Genomic DNA, 21,071 nt, shown 5'->3' with positions numbered 1-21,071 from the left:
TGGAAAAAAAGCAGTGAATTGAGCACATGCACATACTGCTGATGAGATCATGCAGTTGAAAGATCCAGAAAGATACTGTATGTGAAGTGACTGAGTTAAGATTATTTTTGTCAAACTACAATTTCCAAGGTGAGGTATTGAACTTTCACGCCAATGAAAATCACTTTAAGAACTCTGATGATGACAGCCTGCAATGCTTTTCTTTTTTATCACACATCAGCACTAGCTAAACATATTTATTGCAAAAAAAACAACACTATTACACAACACGAATGTACATTTAAAAGCTGGAGATTTAATATGTGGTTGGGGAAGTGCAATGTACATAAGTAGAGTTTGGGCAAAAGATCCCAAGGCAAGATTTGGAAAAACACACAAACATGATTTATTTGTATTACTTACATAATATAAAACAGCAATTACATCCAATGATATGTAAACGGTTCATCTGTTGTTTTTTTTATTCTTGTTTAACTTTGTGTTCCTTGCTTACGATAGTCATTTGGGCATTAAAAAAAAAAAATATATATATATATATATATATATATATATATATATATATGTGTATATATATATATATATATATTTCACACACTCACGCACGCACACACACACACATGAATGTATATTTGTATCGATGTTTAATGTCAGATATAAATGCATTATATCTAATCTGCTTTTTAGACTTTTCACATTTTGGACATTTTGCCTGGATCGTCTTCTTTGTGACTTTTAATTGAGTCTTTCTTGACCATCTCAATCTCCGCCTTCTGAAGCCGGCTTTGATCATCCTCATCATCTTCATTAACCTCCTTCTTGAACTGGGCCTCAATTTCTGTAGGGTCGATGTAGGTGTAGAAATGTGCCATAATGGAGAAGATGAAACACACTGCAACCAAGAGAGAGGCAAATAGGATGTACTCCACCCACTTTGAAAGAGGAGGAGAGAGACAGAGGGATACAAGTTAATGCATCATCTTGTGTAACTGTCACTACATGACACAAAAACGTCCACTAGAAACATTTTGTCACTTTTAGTCCCTGAGGTTTAGTTTTAAGTTTAATCTTTGTTATTTTTTTTACCTGGTCGGGAATCTTTGCAAGCTCAGCCACAATCAGCACCTGGAAGTTGCCTATAGCAACGGTGAACAACCAGCCTGCTTGCAGCACTGCTTTCATGTTACTAGGGGCCTTGAAGACACAAAAAAAAGATGCATAAAGACAGAAAGAGAGAATACAGAACTATTATATAGTTCAAAGACAAACAAAATCAAACGTTCTCATATTCTGTGTCAGACAACTTTGATGGTACAACAGCACAAAATGTGAATTCTAACAATTTTACCTGTGAGTAGGAGAACTCCAGACCAGTCACAGAAAACATCACTTCACCAACAGTTATGAAGAAGTACTGTGGGACCTGGATAGCCATGTGAGCTGTGTTGGGCTGGATTTCTTCTGATACAGTAACAGCCTCCTGGCACTTAAATATATAATCAGAATTGTTCAGTTTATGTCGGTGTCAACCCGTGTGACTGTAAAGAGATGGCTTGACGGATTTTGACAGACTGTGCCAGAGCATAGAAATGATAATATGCATGACAAGATATACATGATGAGTATAATTCTGGTTCATTTTTATATTTTTCGTATTATTGTTAAGAAAAGACCAAAACCAACAATGCATTAATTAATTCATAATTCATTGTAATTAAGGAAGATGTGAAACATTTATGTGTTTATGTAAATTTTGGACAAATATGGAGTTAAATGGTCTTTTTGGGGGGTTTGTTGATATTAAGATAAATATAGAATATCAACAGCCTCAAAAATCATAAAACTTACAGTCGGTCCAAAGACCAGAGTGTTGGGGATAAAGAAGGTGTAGGAACTTCCAAATCCAAAGACCCTGCTGTATTCACATGACTGTGAACCACTCTGTAAGGTGAAGCTGGCCCTGTTCATTAGAAAAGACAATCAGTATAATAAACAGTATTGATGTTTGGATAAGATAATGATTCTAGTATAAAAACAGTGGAGATTTGTCACAATGAAAAATCCTTACTTTCCATTTTTTATCTGGGAGTAGTTGGAAAAATAAAATGGCTCAATTGTTTCAAAGTCAGCTCCAGGAGTCGACACGTTCACTGCTGAATTCATCCCATTCACAAATCTGAAATGGGAAAACATTAATTGTTAACAATTTACTCTGCAAATAAAAATGAGGGATTTTCAGTATGTTTACCTGATAAGAGACTGAAGCAATTTATAGATTGTCAAAACAGTCAATGTTTCATATACTGTTGTTACTGTTTGAACATTTGAAATTCAATTTACCGGATCGCATTGTTGCCTTCTTGAGGCTTAGAAGTCAAAGCATCAGTCTGAGGAAATAAGACAATAGATGTTGATTAATTTAACTGTTAAAAGGCCTCTTGTGCGCCTTTGTTTTGAATTATTTTGTGCTTCTAACTCACCAACAGCCACGTATCACTGATGTTTGAGGGAATAAGAAGTGTTTGTCGCTGTCCTTTAACCAAGGAAACATTCTTCGTCACTTCAGGGCTGCCCATTGAAACACTGATTATTTCTGGTTCAAATGTAAAGAATTCATAACTGGCCTGCAAAAAAAGAGAAATTGTTGAAACAATCATTTGTGTACATGAGCAGTGATGTTTTGGCTTGCAATAGACTGATTTTCACAAGTCCCAATCATGTAAAAGTTTTGTGTTATTTGTATGAGGACATACTTGAGCTGCAGGAAGTACCAGAAGTTCGTTGCCGGGCAGTTTAACGGTCACTGGGTCACTGCCCATGTTAAGTAATTTCAACTGACTCTGGGAGGCTGATGGGAAGATGGGTAATGTTTTCTGAAAATTGAGTGAGTTTGAAATAAATGAATCCCTAAACTGATTTGAATTTCACAGTATATGAGGAGATGAACACAATAACTGCTTTCTACTTACATCGATTTGAAGCTGAACCACAGCAGCGCAGACAAAAGCTATAGCTGCCATAACCATCCCCGCTGTCATTCTTTTCAGAGGTCTGTTGAATTAACATTAAATCATGTTACTGATTTGTACAATTATCAGCAAATGTCTGCATTTTTATACATCTTTTTTTTTTACATCATCAGGGTTATTATGGGCCTGATTCAGACTGTGTGTAGTCACACTGTTCTAGTATTGAGGTTTGTTTTGAATAACAATTCAGCCTTTGCAGCTAAAATGTCGTATAACATTGCTTGGTCCTCAATTGTTGACCAGTTAAAGGAAGAGTTTGACATTTGACACAGTGGTGTTAATATTCTCATCTAACATTTGGATCAGATAAGCACATTTTCCAAAATGTCGAGCTATTCTCTCAAACATGCATAAAAAAGGAGGAAAATAAAATTTCAGAGTATTCTGAAATAGACCAGATGAGTTCATGTCCCACAAAACAGAGTACATCTAGAAAATAAAACTTTGAAAGTGAGAAATCTCAGCAACTGTCAAAGTAAATTTTATTTTAAAATCCTATTATGTTATTTAATAACTGAATAAAGGACTGACAGATCAAGGTCAAGCCCCAAAGCTGTCTCACTGAGTTCCAGCGGTACTTACGTAAAGTTTAGGCCACATTTTTTGATCAGAGGGTAGACAAGACTGTCCATGATAGGCACCAGAGTCAGGATCAGGATGGGGTTGACAGTCTTTCAAAAAAATAAATTGCACAGTGAGAATTTTCTCAAAAAGAAAAAGTGCAGTACATCAGTCCAAGCTAACATGATACAATTATTTGATCTCACCTGCATCTGATCAGGCTGTATAACAAGTAGCCCCTGCAGACACAAACACATTATTAGAACATGACACCATTGCTTTAGTTAATTCAAATATATCTATCGTTGGTTTCATCACCAAACTTACAAAGTTTCCATCCATGTTGGTGGCTTGCAGAGTCCATCTTGAACCCTTTAATGGAGATGCAGAGTTAAACACAGTTTCCACTACCAATAAGGGATGTTGTCTTTTAAAAGCAAGAGTAACTCTAAAATACCTTTTGGTCAAACAGGGTCCAGAACATCGGGAGTGGGATGTATAAAAACAGGACCTTCAGCACCATTTTGATTTGAGCAATGAGGAGTTTCTACAGGACAGACAGACAGAATATGAACTGCTGTCACTCCACTAACGAAACAGCTTGTTAGAAACCTCAGGTAAGGATTCAAGAAAGTGAAACTTACTTCATATTTTTCATCTGCCCAGTCCATCCAGTGCTGCCTCTTTGGGTATTGTTTGTTTCTGTGCTTGTAGCGGTTTTTAACAGCAAACTGATGGACAGGAGGAGAAGAACGTCAAGGATAAAATATGCAACCGAGAGCAACTGTTGTTACACATGAACGCAGAGTGTGTTGATGCAAATGGTGTAAACAAGACTAACCCCGATACATTTACACACGTCCAGCATGATGTTTCCCTGTGGTTCAGCTTTATAGTACATACCGCTTCCAGCGATAAACACCACTGTAAGAGGCATCACAGGCACAACATCATTATCAGTGCACAGTATATATACCAAACCTTTACATTTCTGCTTTATGTATAGAATCACTGTCTCCAAATTATTTAGACATACCGAGTGCAACCATCATTAGTGCTGCAGGGACACCAAAAGCCAGAGAGTAACACTTTTGCTGACTGTAGATGCCACAGCTCTGAGCTGCAGATTGAGACACACAATCATTAAACTACAAATGAAATTACTCAAACTCAAGGACTGTTATTAGATGTTATCACATGCACTCATGTTTATGGTTTGTCATAAACTTTATGTCCTCCTCATATCTACCTCTCAGGATTGGAGTGATAATGGTTGACAGAAGACTCCCACCATTGATGCAAAGGTAGAATATGGAGAAGAAAGTTCTTCTTTGCTTTTCCTACACAGAGAATACATGTTAGTGATCGTTTATCGTGTGTTGAATGCATGTTGTGCAATGCTGAGTATAATGTGTAAGCAATTCCAAAATGTTTGATATCTGTTTATGATATGAAATGATACAACCAACAGTCAGTGTGTCAGCCCACCACTTTGGTGCATATCGAAGTATTTTAACAATGATTGGATGGTTTGTCCTGAAATGTTCAGGAACTTTCAGACATTCATGGTCTCCAGAGGAAGAATCCTAATGACTTTGGTGATTTGCTGACTTTTACTCTGGCGCCACCATGAGGTGGACATTTGTGCTCTTAAGTGAAAGTGTGTCTCGACGACTATCGGATGGATTGTCATGAAATTTGGTACGCTCATTCATAACCCTCAGAGTGACTTGTAACTTTGATTCCACGTTGTACCTCTATAACTTGGCACCTGAATTACTTACAAAGCACCTTGATTGCTGACATTTTGTTTGGAGATTTGGGTGTATTATGCTAGTAGCCGCTAATTTAGCCTTGAGCCACCGCCCTCAAGCAGAGATAGACCAGACCAGCATCAAGTCATCCGATACTTTGGTTTATGACTGAATACTTAAATTCATGACATTCCCATCAGCCTCAGCTGTACATTGTGTTTGGATCTAACTAGTATACAGTATGTTAGCATGCTAAAATGGTGAACATGGTGAACATGGTAAACATTAAATCTCCCAAACATCAGTTTGTTAGCATTGTCATTGTGAGCAAGTTAGCAGGCTGGCGTTAGCATTTAGCTCAAAGCATCACAGATGGATGCATGTCTGTAGATTCTTATTTTAAGTTTTTTGGGGCCTATATTTTGAAAGAGGAGACATAAATAAGGACAGAGAGAGGAATTATGACAAATGAAAAAGAAATGTCATTGTCACAGCCAAAGGTTAAACATCAGAGGAGAAGATTCAGCGTCAGAAATGTTCTAACCTGATGGTCGGCGAATTGGTCTCCACCAAAGGCAGCAACACAAGGTTTGATGCCGCCAGTGCCCAGAGCGATGAGAAAGAGACCCACCATGGACAACACACTAAAAGTGAAGGGGAACATGTACATGAGCAGAGAATACCGAATAAATATGTGACTGCCAAATCTGCCCACATCCTGGACTCAATTCTTTTGTGTAGTAGAATAGAAACCCACATATGAAAAGTCATGTCGTCTGGTGTCCCGTTTCTGTCAGTGTCAGTGATGTCATGGATCGCACTGACAGCCATCGTAACCTGGCCGATCGCATAAACAATGGACAAGTAGATGATAGTCCTGTAAGGTGAAAAGGGAAAGAGATAGCACTCCAATTTCTTACTTGAGTACAGTATTTGTAGATAGTTACTTTCCACTACTCATAAATAGTCATCCTCTAACTACCTACATATGTTTAATGACAAAGTAATTAAACTCACTTAAACTTTCCCAGCCATGAGTCAGCCACAATGGCCCCAAGGATTGGGGTCAGGTAGCAGAGAGCCACGAAGACGTGATAGACGGAGGTGGCCAAGTCATCGTCCCAGAGCAAGAAGTACTTGAAGTACAGCACCAGGACAGCTGCGGACATGCAGGGGAAATGCAAGATTCTTCTTATTTTACAATATATCATCATAAGACTGCACAGTATCACTTCTTAAAAATGTTTGGTAATGTTGTAAATGAAATAATCCAGTGGTGGAAGAAGTACTAAGATATTTTACTGTTTCTTTCCCATAAAACAAGCTATACCACAGTAAAACAATTATACTTGAGTAAATGTTGAAATTAAAGATGGTGGCTTAGGTTGAAATAAGTAAGCATGGTTACTAAAATAATCATGTGGTCAACGTTTTCTCACCTCGCATGCCATAGTAGGAGAACCTCTCGCAGAACTCATTCACAACAATGAAGAAGATGCTGAGTGGGTAACCACAAACCTCTTTGTTCTGATGGATTAAAGAAACAGCAGCGTTCAGCAGGGGTGGAGAAAATATTAAGATCAATAAAAAGAAATACTGCCTTACAAGTAAAAAAAGAGTCCTGAATTCAAAATTTTAAGTAAAAGCACAGAAGTATTTGCAATGATATGTACTTTATGTATCAAAAGTGAAAGGGCTCATTATGCAGAATGTTCCCTGCCAGTGTTATTATATTATTAAATAATCATTATTGATGCATTAACATACAAGCAGCCTTTCAATGCTGTAGTCGGTCGAGGTGGAGCCAATTGTAATTGCTTTAAAAAAAACTGTAGATGTGAAACAATCAACAACATTTTCATCTGAAATGGAATTGAGGAATAAAGTAGCATAAAATGGAAAACAACCTAAAATGTAACTTTAGCAGTGCTTAGTATTCTGTAACTTATAGCAGTAATACAGTGAATGGCATATTGAGATGGTTGTTTTGTTCGTACGGATTATCATTTAGACTCACTGAACAATAAAATAAATAAATGCATCAACATCCAACAAATGAAAATGATTAAGTACATTACCGTCCCTTTGTTCTTCCTCTCTGTTTTAGGATCCTCGTTATCTGTGCACAAGATTAAACTAATTTAAATAACCAGCTGTATATTTAAAGATAGAGCAATGAAGTAGGCTCCATGTTGTTGTATTAAAACAAAGCTCTCCCAATGTTTCATTGTAAGATTAAGAAACAATACAGCAGCAGTTCAGAGTTTCCACAGATGTTCTTTGTTTCTTCTGACTTGTCTCTCAGGAGCTTTCTGCTCTGGAATATTTACTTACATGAATGAAATCTCACAAAAGGAAATATTTGCAAACCCACCTGTCATGATGTTTGAGTGAAGCTGCTGCCTGATTTGAGATTCCTGCAGGAGGCAGTTGATAAATGATCGGTCACTTTGAGATTGAGAGTGTTTCCGTAATATTGCTTCTTATTAGCACCTTGATCTGTCGTCCACACTGCTGACTGTGTGGCTTTTATGATGGGTGGGAACAAGAGATATAGGAGATATGGAGTCAGGTATTTTCCGTTCCTGACACCTCATAAAAAGTATTATTTCCTGAAAACTCCACAACTCAAACAAACGCAAGAATAAACTTTAAAACATATGTAAATAAAATGAGCATTCACGAGTACAGGTGCAGAGAAACAAGTGTGTTTTATTTAAAAGAAAAGCATAAGGGAACATCTCTGTTTACAGCAGAACAGTGACTTTGCGTTAAATAAAATAAAATAAAAACCCAATGCTGCCCAAATATAAAACAATTTCTGGAACACTAAAATGGTAAAAGCTTCATATTACTTCCATAGTAGGCGTAGTGTCTGGATCCACACCTCATCGCTTTGGCAAGAAGGTGAACATCATCTTTACAGTGTATGAGCCCCACATAGCAAGATACTTTGCAAATATTGCACACACTCCTTTTTTTATATACATTAATAAACAACTTGAAATATACTTTTTGTTTGCAATGGCTTTAAATATTTAAAAATGCTCCCATTCTAAGACATTGAAGTGATTTAAGGTTGAATGCTAACATGTGTCATAAGAGGCTCTTTTAGTAGAAATATAACTTCATGTACAGGGAGACGAGCGTTGACGCAGCATATACTGTTCATCAAGACATCAATACAGTGGTATATAAAAGTGGAATACTGTACATACAAAAACACAATGTGAAACATTATCAAAATAAACAAAAATGGGCTGTTGAGAGAGTGGTGGGTGTAATGTAATGACATGCATGTTAAAGGTCCCAACAGGAATGTCTCCATGGAAAACACTGCCCAGTCTTGTCAGGGAGAAACAGGTGACACATTATGTCTGGCCATGAAACAGGAGTAAAGTCTGTGATCTCTTCTGCATGGCCCCCTCTCTGGTCTCAGGCTCCACCTCAGTACTGTCACAGACATCTAACACAGAAACCACGCCGAGTGTATATATCAAAAAGGTCCAGTGCCTTGGTCATGGTTCTCAAGAAAAGTGAGGGGTGTCTGTGCTTTTGTTAGTTTCCCTTTAAGTTGACTGAAGAGAAGCAGGATCTGGTCCATCACCGGCATGCCTGATTGGAGAGTATCAGGCTAAACGGCGCTGAGATCAAGGCTAAACCCGGCTAACGTCATACCACAGAAGAAGAGCTGGGGATGCCGTGGATGGTGGCACTGGTTGGCGTGCCGCTGATGGCGTTAAAGATGTGAAGAGAGTCTGGAAGAACGCTCTTCATGCCATCCTCCACAGGACTGATCTGGTAGGGACAAAAAACAAGATATTCACAACTATTTACGATACAATCTTAGATACCCTGGTACCTTAATTACTGCCAAGGGAAGCCCTTATTATTACGTCGACGAAGGAGGTTTTCCGTTTGGTATGTGGGTTAGTTTGATGATTTGTTTGTCTGTTTGACAACAGGATTACAGAAGAACTACTGGCCCGATTTTCGTGAAAATTGCATGAAAGGAAGAACCCATTACAATTCTGGAGCGCATCCGAATTACGGGACCGATACATACATCATTTTTCAAGTATGGAAACGACCTTGGCAGAGGTCTGCACTCCCCGAGTGCCCTTGTAGTTTAAAAGGATAGTTTGACATTTTGAGAAATATGCTTTTTTGACAGTGACAGTGGTATCAATCATATCTCTCGCCAAGGAAGCAAATATTCATATTTTCCAAAATGTCAGACTATTCTCTCAGAACCCCTTACATAAATATTAATAGATACAGAAAACAAATAAGTAAAAACAACCAATCCTCGTAACATCAAAATAAAAATCAATAGAAAATCATTACGACTATAACATATTTGTGCATATAGAAAAACAAATGTAAATACATAAGCACACACTTTCAGGTGCATGTACTGTACATACTTATACACATGCTGTTCTTACACATGCAAATGTGTACGTAAATACACACATAAGTGTCCATGCATACATAGTACACACATGCAGAAAAACTACATGTCAGCAATCAAAACAAAGTCCATAAGTAATTGTTGATCTAGCCAGCTGCTTCATCCAAAGTAGAAGGAGAACAGGTGGGTTTTTAGCTTTAAAATATGAATATACTTTTAGATAATTAATCGATTAGTCAACATAAAATGTATCGGCAACTAATTTGACAAATCAGTTTTCATGCAAAAATGCCAAACATTTAACATCTTCAGTCTCTAAAAGTGAGCATTTGCTGCTTTTCCTGTTTTATAGTGAACTGAATATATAATATTTGGGACTTTTAGACTGTTGGTCGGACAAAATATCCAAAGACTTCCTCTTGGGAAATTGAGGTGGATGTTATTTTTTTTTTATAGACCAAAGAAATTATCCATTAATCAAGAGTATAACTATCTGATTAATCAGTGATGAAAATAATTGTTAGTTGCAGCCTCAATCAGGAGCTTTAGCCATTCAGATAGACAGTGGACTTGCATTCTTTATGTGACAAATACTTTATATTAAGCTGATTTATGAATTATTACAGGGATATAATAAGATAAGGCCCGTTTGTGATCTGATCAGATAACTTTGCCAATCTATTCTGTGCTTTTAAAGGTCAAGACATGGCTCTTTGCAACATTAGGCAGATTAGAATAGAGAACATTGAGGTTTATGTTAAGACAATCACAGAATTTGACAGATTCTAGAAATGTAAGAAAGGTCTAAAAATGTTGAGAGATGACTTTAACATCAGGATTTCAAATGGTTTGACAAGGCAACAGAATTGAGGGTAATATCTGAGAACAGATGCCTTTTGTCTGGCTGGATCAACAACCAACAACTCAATCTTTACTGCATACTGGTGCTTTTTTTGCATTACCATCCAATCTGCTCATGTCAGCACAAGGAAAAAACAGAGAATGGTGTTATCAAAGAACGTATTATATAATACTGAATATATAATATTTGGGACTTTTAGACTGTTGGTCGGACAAAATATCCAAAGACTTCCTCTTGGGAAATTGAGGTGGATGTTATTTTTTTTTTATAGACCAAAGAAATTATCCATTAATCAAGAGTATAACTATCTGATTAATCAGTGATGAAAATAATTGTTAGTTGCAGCCTCAATCAGGAGCTTTAGCCATTCAGATAGACAGTGGACTTGCATTCCTTATGTGACAAATACTTTATATTAAGCTGATTTATTCATTATTACAGGGATATAATAAGATAAGGCCCGTTTGTGATCTGATCAGATAACTTTGCCAATCTATTCTGTGCTTTTAAAGGTCAAGACATGGCTCTTTGCAACATTAGGCAGATTAGAATAGAGAACATTGAGGTTTATGTTAAGACAATCACAGAATTTGACAGATTCTAGAAATGTAAGAAAGGTCTAAAAATGTTGAGAGATGACTTTAACATCAGGATTTCAAATGGTTTGACAAGGCAACAGAATTGAGGGTAATATCTGAGAACAGATGCCTTTTGTCTGGCTGGATCAACAACCAACAACTCAATCTTTACTGCATACTGGTGCTTTTTTTGCATTACCATCCAATCTGCTCATGTCAGCACAAGGAAAAAACAGAGAATGGTGTTATCAATCACATTATCAAAGATTTAATGAATGGCACTCAAACACGGCAAAACACATCTCGGCAGTTAACAGTTGTAACATCATTAATGCAGAATGTATTTACACTGATAATGTACTCACTTGCTCATGCATGATGATGGACAGCTCTCTGGCTAGGTCTCTATAGTTGGCTTTCATCTCATCGTGATACTCCTGTTGGTCCTCTTTGATCAGCCGCTCATTAATACCTAAGCCGTGGCCACATGCCTCCACAAAATGTCTGCTCAAAAAAATAGAAAAATAGTGTGTTTAAGAATTACACAAAGTAGTTCAACTCCACATTACTAGCAGTTGTCATCTCATCTCACCTGAAGACCTCTTTCAGCTGTTTGACCTTGTTATCGGGATTCTTCTTGGCGCATGCATCGTCCAGAAAAGCTCGTGCATATGCAAGCGGTCCTGCATTTACCTGAGGGAGGATGTAGGAGATGTTTTTTTCATGATCATTTCATTAAAGGTATGTCCAATGTGTGTATGTGCATGTATAGGGTGGCACAATTCAAAGCACTCACTTGGACGCTGATGCTGCCCTGCAGTTTGAGCTGCAGACGGATCATGTCCACTTCACTGGAGGAGCAGAGCAGTTCGATCTCGGCCACCTTCTTGCTCATCTCATCGATGGCCACCTCGATGGGGCTCAGATCAGTGTGGTGTTGATACATCACTGCAATTCGTTTCTTAACGTAGGGGAAACAATGCGTGGCTGGGGGACAGAAAAAGGAAGAGGAGGGGGGGTGAACAGCTGGCCTCGTAGTTTGCCTGTGCTTTGCTGAGATTTACGGCTCAGGATCCACATTTTTACCGTACATCTTTTAAAACCCCAGAGATAATAAAGATAAGAATGTAAGGTTGAACTTTTGGACTTTTTGCCCAACAAAATAATATAACTGTGATTAGGAAGAACAGTCTGAACAACAGAACAAGCTGACACGTTCAAAATGTAATCAAGATCTTCAATTCATGCACAGGACCTTTCTGCTGAGTCATGGAATGCCTCAACAACTGATACCCAGCCGTCCACATAGTGTGTACTTGAAGCCTGTGTCCTCAAATGTGTCAATATGCAGACAATGGGAGGAGGTGGAGTTTGAGAGGAAAGGGAAAAATGTACTCACTTTTTAGATTATTTAATGCAGAAGACACCATCTTGTTTATTTTTCACTGGGTTATTTCACAGTGCTCTGGAAGAACTTTCTAAAGCCTTACAAAATATCCCTGTTAATGGCATCAGCTGGCTACTTTAGAATAAAAGTCGCTGCCTGTGTTGCATCAATATTGACATTATTTTTTAAAATCTTTTCCTCGCAAGTCCCCAACAGTGCCTCCTTGACGAGCTAATGTGCAACTACCACCTTCAGTATATATATAAGGTTACCTACTGGTTAGTATAGTCCTGCGTTTGCACTGCTCCTCCACCCCGCCTTGCTTTTTGCCTGATATGGTGAAAGGCATCTCGAACACAAAGCGACGGATGTTGTGGCTCTTCTCGAAGTCTGTCTTCCTGTCCCCCTGCTCCTTCTCCTCCAGGTAAGGGGTCACATGTGTCACTTGGATGTACGCATACTTAGAGTCCAGGTCTTTGGGGTTAATCTGCAGAGAGCACACATTACATTAGTGTCATTACAACAGATCAGTACCACGTTTCATTGATCTTATGGGTCAATCCCCTTCACACCTTAAATATCAACAAAGGCTTACCCTGCCAGAGTCCTGGATCATCTTCACGTTCTCCTGTCCAAACTTGTCACAGTACAGCTTAAGAAGCCGCTGAGATACCTCCGACAGAGGGGTGAATTTAGGTTCTTTGTAGATGTACTCCTTACCATCTTCATCTTCAAAGAAGCCCTAAAAAAAAGAAAGATAAGACATGGTCAGAATGAATAAAAACAAGAAAACAGTGTCTTTATCTATTATTAAGATGATTATATCTAGTAAGATATAACGAAACCACATCAAACCACATCAAACCACATCAAACCATTCATGAGCGGTGAGTGGGAGTCATTCCAACAATTTGTTAATATGAAATGGTTAAATACTCTAAGTTTCAGCTCTTGGCTGAAACATTTGGCAGACTCCACACAACCTTCTTTCTAATGTCCAAGCACGGAGACAGAAACAAATAAAAACTCCACTGCAAAACATCAACTAGTGTCAGTTCAATAATGTGAGATGGACCAAAGGACACAGGTGGGGGCACAGATTTCACACTGTCAGTGGGAGCACTCGGATTCGTCAGTTGTCTTGTATGTTAATAGTCAAAAGTCCCATGAACAGATGGGTGAAGCCATGCATTTACCCAGTGAGAGGTGAATCCTGCTATTAGCCCTCCAAGGGCGCTATACGAGTAAATGTATTAAGGGTTTCCTAATAAGATTAGTACAACACTAAGGCTGGAGTAGAGGAGGAGTAAAAAGGCTAAAAGATAAGCAATGTAAGTGAAATAGCACCGACTGCATTAGAGAATGAGCACAACACAGCCTACACATCACTGCAGTCCAACTGCAATGATGGCTTTCACATTGATTTACCTCGGCCTCTGAGTCAGTAAAGTGGTATTGCTACAGGGGTGTGGACAGCAGAAAATAACATCATTATTATTCCATGAGAACTACAAAAACGATGAAAAATTAATTCCACACACTCCAGTTTCTGTCAGAACATCAATCAAACAAAGCACACAGTCAGAGAAAACCACACCTAACACATTATTTATAAAACCTCAAAAGATACGACTAAAATGAGGGTCAGTACTTAAATTTAACAACTTTAGATCTGGAACACAAAAGCAGAAACACTGGAATGAGAGCAGAAGTGAAAGACTGCCATGCAACACATTCCCAGAACAACAGAAAGCAGCAGTGAAGATTGATTGTTATTGTAAACAGCAAGCTGTGACTGAGAAGTGTAATGGATTACAGCAGCACCAACACCACACAAAGACTGCTCGGAAAGGTTGTCTACTGCACAACTTACCGCTGCCTTCAAAGAGGATAAAAAGCAGAGAAAGATATTAGAGTGGATCGTAACATGCCACTGCATGTGATCATGCTCTTAAACAAAAAAATTGAAAACATGCTCATTGTGAATTACTTTGCAACACCGGCAATTAATGCGTGTGTTATTTCAAATTAGACTTATTTTAAACACAGCGAATGTGGATATTAAATAAACAATACGTCTAGTCCCTAGTGGACATAATATACTTGTATTGGTTGAGAGCTAAACTCACCTGGCCAAAGAAAGCCACTCTGAAGTAGGTGCCCAGCAGTCTCTTGCCTGTGTGCATGACCTCTGTCACTTTGCTGTATGCACGATGCAGGGTGTCGTACAGGTGGGCCAGTTTCTGTGCAAAGCAACACAAATCATATGAGAATTTGTACTAATGTCACAACCTGGGCTAAATAAGAGGGTATTGTTGTGGGGAGATAAAAAGTGAAATGCACCTCAAAGTCCCTTCGCTTCTCATAAATGGGGATTATGAGCTTGTAGATGTCAGAGATGAGCTCGTAACGCTCAGCTTTCCACAGTCCATCCGCACACTCTTCCAAAAGCTCCATTAGGACGTCCTGAGGGAACACGAGATGGGGAAATAGAAAATATATTAAATAAAGTGTTCATGACTAAAGGTGACTGTAAAGAAGTGAAAACGCACATCTATATGTATTCTAGTGAGGTGTCCCTTAAAAATGTTTTTCAGTGTAAGAGTAGTAATTATGTAAAATTCAAAATTACAAAATGTTTTTAATGCTCATGTAATTGATGTATTGTTTGAGACGTTGGAAGTCAACTGCTAAATCTGTGATAAAATACTGCGAGACAGTTATTACTGAAATGATGGTTCATTATTCTGGATTATTGGAGAGTGTATGATAACATATTTTTATCTTCCTGCAACAGATTAACATAATCATATGCCTCAATACATTACATTACATTCACTTTGCAGATGCTTTTGTCCAAAGCAACTCACATAAAACCAGCGTGTGCACAAGCTTTATTTTATTAAAATACTTATTTCAGAAAATCTAAATAAAGTTTAGGTCTGTATCTGAGTTCATGTTCATTTACATACTTCATTGAAATGGACGTCCTGCATGCCGACGTCCTCCATCATCGCCGCTTCTTCATCAATGTTTGGAGTCACGACGCGAAACGCAGAGCAGCCCTGCTTGAACATTCCTGCACACAGAATGAGATATTTTAACATCGGCCAAACTAAGAAACAAAAACAAGAAAGATCACACAGAATGTACAAAAATAAAATGAAGATAGATTATCAAAGCACCTTTTCGCCGCAGATATTCTGCCACAAGTGCTGCAACGTGCACGTAGCACATGGCCGCCTGTGAACAACAACAAGACAAGGTGATAGTATTAATTATGTTATAAGGAAGTATCACCCACAGAACATTGGCCCAAAATAACCTGGACAAATACAAAGTAAATCCAGTCAGTACACCTAATATGAGTCGCATGTTAAACTGGCCACTATCATACCAAGCCTGTCTCTTATCACAGACCTCTGACATGTCTCCGTTCTTCACATGGATTCGGGCCATGCTGTCCAGCCAGGTCTTGCGTAGTTCAGGCGTGCTGGCGTAAGACTTTGCGAGGCTGTACTGCAGGTCCACCAGCATCTCTGGATCTCTCTCGTGCTCCTTCATCTGCGCCGTGGCCATCAGAACTGTTCTGATGCGTTTGGTCAGGTCCTTGACATCAGATGGGAAAGCTGTGTTCTGTTAAAGGGATGCAGAAATGAGAACAGTCAGTCATATTATTGCTAGTTTAAGTATATAACTGTTAAAGTGTTAACCAGAACGAAATTATGCACATAAACACATTTCTGACCTTAATAGTTTTGTCACTGTTGGCACAGTTGTTGATTATAGACAGAGACTGCTGAAAGCGAGTACTTCCGATACCAATCACATCGGCTATCAACTGACTGACGGCAATCACCACCTAAAGAAAGAGAAAGATACATATTATTATTCATTTATTATTATTAAAAATGATTTAACCTTTGCGTTTAGTTGAGATTGGCTTTCCTTTTCATTGTTTGAAATCACACACTGACCTCAAAACGGTGTTATTATACTTATAATATAGAATAATATTCCATCAAATATCTTTTTTATGAACTTATAAAAACCCAAAATGTAGAAGTGGCAACAAAATAGGCTTACACATTTATGGAAACTACCATGAAGCAATGCTATTTGGCATTTGGGAGAGATAGTGCTGCATTATAAGGACTGTAACTTCAATCACAGATACAGAAAATATTGAAATTGCATAGCATTCGACCATGTTTCACAGCTGAGACCCCAAACAGTCATTTTCTATGGGAGACTTCTGTGAGATGGCATCACTTTAAGAAGTAAGTATGAATCTGATAAAACTATGTTAAGTATGTGCCCAGAACATTAGGGTTAAATGATGTTTCTTTCTTTCTTTTTATACCAGTTAGATCCACAGACTTTCCCACCTGTAAGTGCGTCCGGACAAATGTCTTGCGACCTGTGTAGTCAAAGTTGCTCTTCATGAGGAAGTAGAGCAGATGAGCTGCATCGCTGCGAATGGAGCTCAGCTTGGAGTTACAACACTTCAAGATCTCACAGCAGAAAGCAGCACACATGTCAGCACGCCCTTCAAAGAATGTGCAGGGAAACTAGAGGGCGAAGAAGACAGACAATTCATCAGTGAACACTTTAGAGCGTAACAAGCAACAACAGAGTATTGTTAGGCAGGGAAAACCGACGTCCTTCACACCTTGTAGATGAAGGTGCGCAGTGAAGTGAAGACCTGCTTTAGGGCCGTCTCTGACTGGTTGATCCGTAGGAAACAGAGGTGGACTTCAAAGACCTTCTTCATTAGTGGACTGTGGCCGTGGTCAGAGCACAGCTGGGTCTGTGGAGGAAGAAAGAATCATTTTAGAAACGGACAAAATCTGATTTAAAAACACAGAAACATGAATCCAATTATTAGAATTTAAATATTGTATTTAAGAAAAATAGGTTCCAATATAAAGTACGTTTAGTAGTACAGTAAATGTGTGACAAGTAATATGTTATGTTACCTTGAATCCCATGATGAAGATACTCAGCGTGTCCAGGACCGTCAGGCACACTTCAGTAGCGATGTTAGACTCCAGCAGGGACTGATTTAACACGTCTGCATCCGAGTGACTGTAGGCTGAAGAATATAACAACAGAAAGCTGTAGTTGTTTCTTCACCACCAGTACACAGAAAGGCCATTTAAACATATCGTGTGTCTAAAACATATGAGACCTAAGTGTTAAAGGCAAAGCTGGAAAATGTCATTATGTTGAGAAGATTAAGTTTCATTCCAAAATGAAACAAACAACTTACAAAATCAAAACCTTGGTGAGACACAAATGTCGTTTATAAATTGTAGCAGAGATTTTGTTTCAGTGCCAATATTTGTTTGTTTTTTATATTTAGGAATTAATTTCAAGTTGATTTTCATGAAATAAACAAGAAGTATTTTGGAATGAAACCCTTTGATGTTTTACATGGATTCTTTTTTTAAAATGTTTTTATGAAATGTAAAAATGCAGATGAGCTGACCAGAGGAATGAGAAGATGTTCAGTTAAAATAGGCATGCTCTTAATTTTAACCAAATGAACAAAGCCAGTCTGCAAACTGCCTGCCGACCCGATACATTCTTACCATGGTCTACAGATATTCCAAGAATACTTGAAATCTTTCTTACACTGAAAACACAAAGACACTTTGTTAAGTGATGCTGCTTAACAGATTGAGCACATCGCTTAATCCCTTTGGATAAAATCAATGTAATGCCACACACCTGAGCCCTAAGTGAATCTAATTTACTGATGTCTTCCGAGGCATTTCCTGTGTGACTGCGGGCTCGGTTTAAACAGAGGGTGAGGGTGGCGCTGATGATGTTGAAAAGCATGAGGAGACTACACAGAGTGAGGCGGAGGAGGGCGGAGGTCCTCTGGCAGAGGATGTTTGATGACAAGTATGGAGAGACTTACTGTGGTTAAAAGTGTGAGAGTTATCCAGGCTGCTGAGCTGCTGTAAGCGGGCATGCATCATTCCCGCCCTGTTACGGGACACAGGCAGAGTCTGAGACTTCCGCTCATGTGCTACGGGTCCTGCCCCATCCTGGTTCCTGATGAGGAAACAGGACAATGTTAGACGAGTGGCAGGTTAGTGAAGCAGGTTAGGGTGATTAATACGCTGTGAATATCACCTATCACTGCTAAATGACCTGTAATGTAATAATTATGTTATTTCATCCCATACACTTAACAATTGAGACAAGATAGCCTATTATTGCTATTTTATATAACTTCACCAAAGACATAAAAAAGATGTGTCCTAAGGCATTTATTAGTTTCTGACTAATATATAGGAAAGTGGGAAAAAACTGTAAAATTCCCTAAAACTACTGTATCTCTAAACCAAATCACACACATCCAGGCTATTCTATTTATAACTAATGTAATAACTAATGTAATATGTTTTCACTTCTATTCAATGAGCCTCCCCTGAAAAAGGTTGGAGCCTAGTTAAATATTTACCTTATGGGATTGTAAATCTATCATAATGAAACAAATTGATTATGCAGTAAATGTGTGCTGTATATATTGTTTTGCATGCAGTTTAATTATCAAAGCAGCAGAGGCAGCATTCAAGCAGTGAGTTACAGCAAACGTCATGCACACAAGAATGAATTTAGAGCCAGTAGTTGTGGTCACAGCACTGCAACTTGTATAGGGTGAGAAGATACCATGCATTAAGCTTGAAAGAGTCAGTTCCACCTTTAATCTTACCCAAGCAGGAGAGGGCAGGAGCCAGGTTTTATTTCTTTTTGTTAAACTTGCCAGCATTTAGGTGAATAGAGATAGAAACAGTGGTGGGAGGTTAGAGAGTGTGAACACCCGAAGCCCTCTGGGAGTCAAGGCCAGAGCTCCCACATGGTGGAGAGAGTACAGTATGTGTGTTTGGATAGATTGTAAACACTTGTGCTCAACATACAGTCACACCCTTTGTCACACATATTAGAATTTCTGTTTTACACTGGAGGATCTAAAATGAAGACAATAAGTAGCTACATCATGACATATATGGTATGACATTTAATGGGCAATACTGTACTCCAGGAAATGTGTTTTGTTTTCTCATAAGTCAGATATCTATCTACTAGAACAGTGGTTCCCAGCCAAGGGTACTTGGGATATTTCTGCAGTTTCCAGGGGGTAAACGTGGAAAGATTGTAGAGTAGCTTCATTTATTCAAAGATAATATGCATTACAATTAAAATATATCACAATTGAGTCACCGCATGTTGTAATTTATAGTGGTGAAAACCAGTTAGGGAGCGGAGAAGTATAAGTAATGGATAAACAGTTAAATAGTTACCTTACAGTAATGGATAAATGCTTTAAATAGAAAGCTAAAAGTAACAGATAAACTGATACCTAAAGGAATGGATACACAGTTTAAATATTTAGCTATAACTAACGGATAAATGGTGAAAAAGCTCAAAGTAACAGCTCATAAACTATTATAAGTTAGCTAATGGATAAATGATTATAACGTCTAGCTTCCTGTACTGAAAGCCTAAAATCCTTCATCACAAACTCAACTCTGTCATAATCAAATTAAAACAGCTTTACAAGAATGACATTCATGCACCACAGTCAGATGCTGACAACAACATTACCTTGCGATGTATCTCTTCCCCATGTATCTGAACTGATGGAGGCACACTCTGAGTGGAAAATGAAGTGAAAAATCAGTCTCAATAACATTTTACGCTTTGCTTACAATGTCAGGGTTGTCATGAAAGCAATATGAGGCGTCTTACTCGACTAGAGTGAAGAAGTCCATCAACTCAGCAGCTGAAGCCTTGTTCCAGTACGTGAACAGAGCATCTGGAAACAAACAGAGATTGACATTGGAGAGACAACTTGCTTGTTGTTTTGTTTCATTAGAGAGATGGAAGTGAGAGAAAGATGGTGAGTGCAGATATTCAGGAGAGAGATGTTACCCTCGGACATGCTTTTGAGCACATGTAAGAAGCACATGAGGAGGCTTTTGATCTCGGCCTGGTCCAGTTTATCACATCGCAGCAGGGTACTGCCCAGGGTTGAAGCAGCCTGGTTCTGAGGGACAAAGAATCCGATCAGACAAATATATTATCCTGTCAGAACTTTTCGCTCTGTCAGGCTGCTTTTGCTGCTTTAAGATTAACCACAAGTGCTGTCTACAGAAACTAATTGTGAGTTTATATATTTTGTAATTCCAAAAGACAAAAGGGCATTTCCCATAGCAATTAAAAAAAAGAATCTTGTAAAGTTTACATGCAGTTTTGTGGTCATAGTTTAATATCTAGACAACAGAGTCTTTGACCTGTATTGCATTAAAATAAAGTAGTAAAAACTACATGTAGGGACTTACATAGAGAGGTCATGACATGATCCGTAAGAGCTTTCTGAAGGCCTGGGATTACTTTACTCAAACTACACTAGTGGAGTCATTCACTCAGACGTTGCACGACTCTATGCATTGTGGAAAAACTGCCAAACACCA

General features: G+C 38.4%; 2 protein-coding genes across 9 annotated transcripts in view; both read right to left on the bottom strand.

Moving 5' to 3' along the window:
- Positions 1-689: 689 nt before the first annotated feature.
- Positions 690-6,802, bottom strand: slc15a1a (solute carrier family 15 member 1a). Its single transcript, XM_029458943.1, has 21 exons — positions 6,781-6,802; positions 6,359-6,500; positions 6,099-6,218; positions 5,886-5,985; positions 4,837-4,927; positions 4,624-4,707; positions 4,429-4,511; positions 4,232-4,318; positions 4,045-4,134; positions 3,915-3,959; positions 3,794-3,826; positions 3,609-3,697; positions 2,967-3,048; positions 2,751-2,870; positions 2,478-2,621; positions 2,338-2,384; positions 2,066-2,173; positions 1,846-1,957; positions 1,346-1,483; positions 1,084-1,191; positions 690-929 (listed from the first exon to the last, which is right to left on the bottom strand). Exons 1-21 carry the CDS (start codon positions 6,785-6,787, stop codon positions 690-692), a joined length of 2,070 nt encoding a protein of 689 aa, XP_029314803.1. The 5' UTR covers positions 6,788-6,802.
- Positions 6,803-8,033: 1,231 nt separating this feature from the next.
- The window catches only part of zmp:0000001200 (dedicator of cytokinesis protein 9), a 74,455-nt gene continuing 61,417 nt past the window's right edge, over positions 8,034-21,071 (bottom strand). For 3 of the 8 annotated variants that reach the window (XM_029459856.1, XM_029459853.1, XM_029459857.1), the window contains exons 35-55: positions 20,530-20,644; positions 20,347-20,413; positions 20,203-20,250; positions 18,509-18,645; positions 17,562-17,677; positions 17,255-17,392; positions 16,971-17,153; positions 16,331-16,444; positions 16,003-16,218; positions 15,768-15,825; positions 15,555-15,661; positions 14,926-15,048; positions 14,712-14,825; positions 14,456-14,461; positions 14,011-14,040; positions 13,178-13,324; positions 12,859-13,069; positions 11,992-12,182; positions 11,788-11,888; positions 11,561-11,699; positions 8,034-9,139 (exon numbers count right to left, since the gene is read on the bottom strand). In XM_029459856.1, coding sequence (XP_029315716.1) covers positions 9,014-9,139; positions 11,561-11,699; positions 11,788-11,888; positions 11,992-12,182; positions 12,859-13,069; positions 13,178-13,324; positions 14,011-14,040; positions 14,456-14,461; positions 14,712-14,825; positions 14,926-15,048; positions 15,555-15,661; positions 15,768-15,825; positions 16,003-16,218; positions 16,331-16,444; positions 16,971-17,153; positions 17,255-17,392; positions 17,562-17,677; positions 18,509-18,645; positions 20,203-20,250; positions 20,347-20,413; positions 20,530-20,644 — 2,487 coding nt within the window. In that variant the 3' untranslated portion in view covers positions 8,034-9,013. Of the gene's footprint in view, positions 9,140-11,394; positions 11,403-11,560; positions 11,700-11,787; positions 11,889-11,991; positions 12,183-12,858; positions 13,070-13,177; positions 13,325-14,010; positions 14,041-14,455; positions 14,462-14,711; positions 14,826-14,925; positions 15,049-15,554; positions 15,662-15,767; positions 15,826-16,002; positions 16,219-16,330; positions 16,445-16,970; positions 17,154-17,254; positions 17,393-17,561; positions 17,678-18,508; positions 18,646-20,202; positions 20,251-20,346; positions 20,414-20,529; positions 20,645-21,071 lie in introns of all 8 variants that reach the window. The other 5 variants (XM_029459858.1, XM_029459855.1, XM_029459860.1 and 2 more) reach the window with 3 other exon arrangements.

This window comes from Cottoperca gobio, chromosome 21 (assembly GCF_900634415.1).
Source record: "Cottoperca gobio chromosome 21, fCotGob3.1, whole genome shotgun sequence".
In the NCBI taxonomy this organism is placed as follows: Eukaryota; Metazoa; Chordata; class Actinopteri; order Perciformes; family Bovichtidae; genus Cottoperca; species Cottoperca gobio.
The sequence above is the reverse complement of the archived record's forward strand: the minus strand, read 5'-3'. Positions and strand labels throughout refer to the sequence as shown.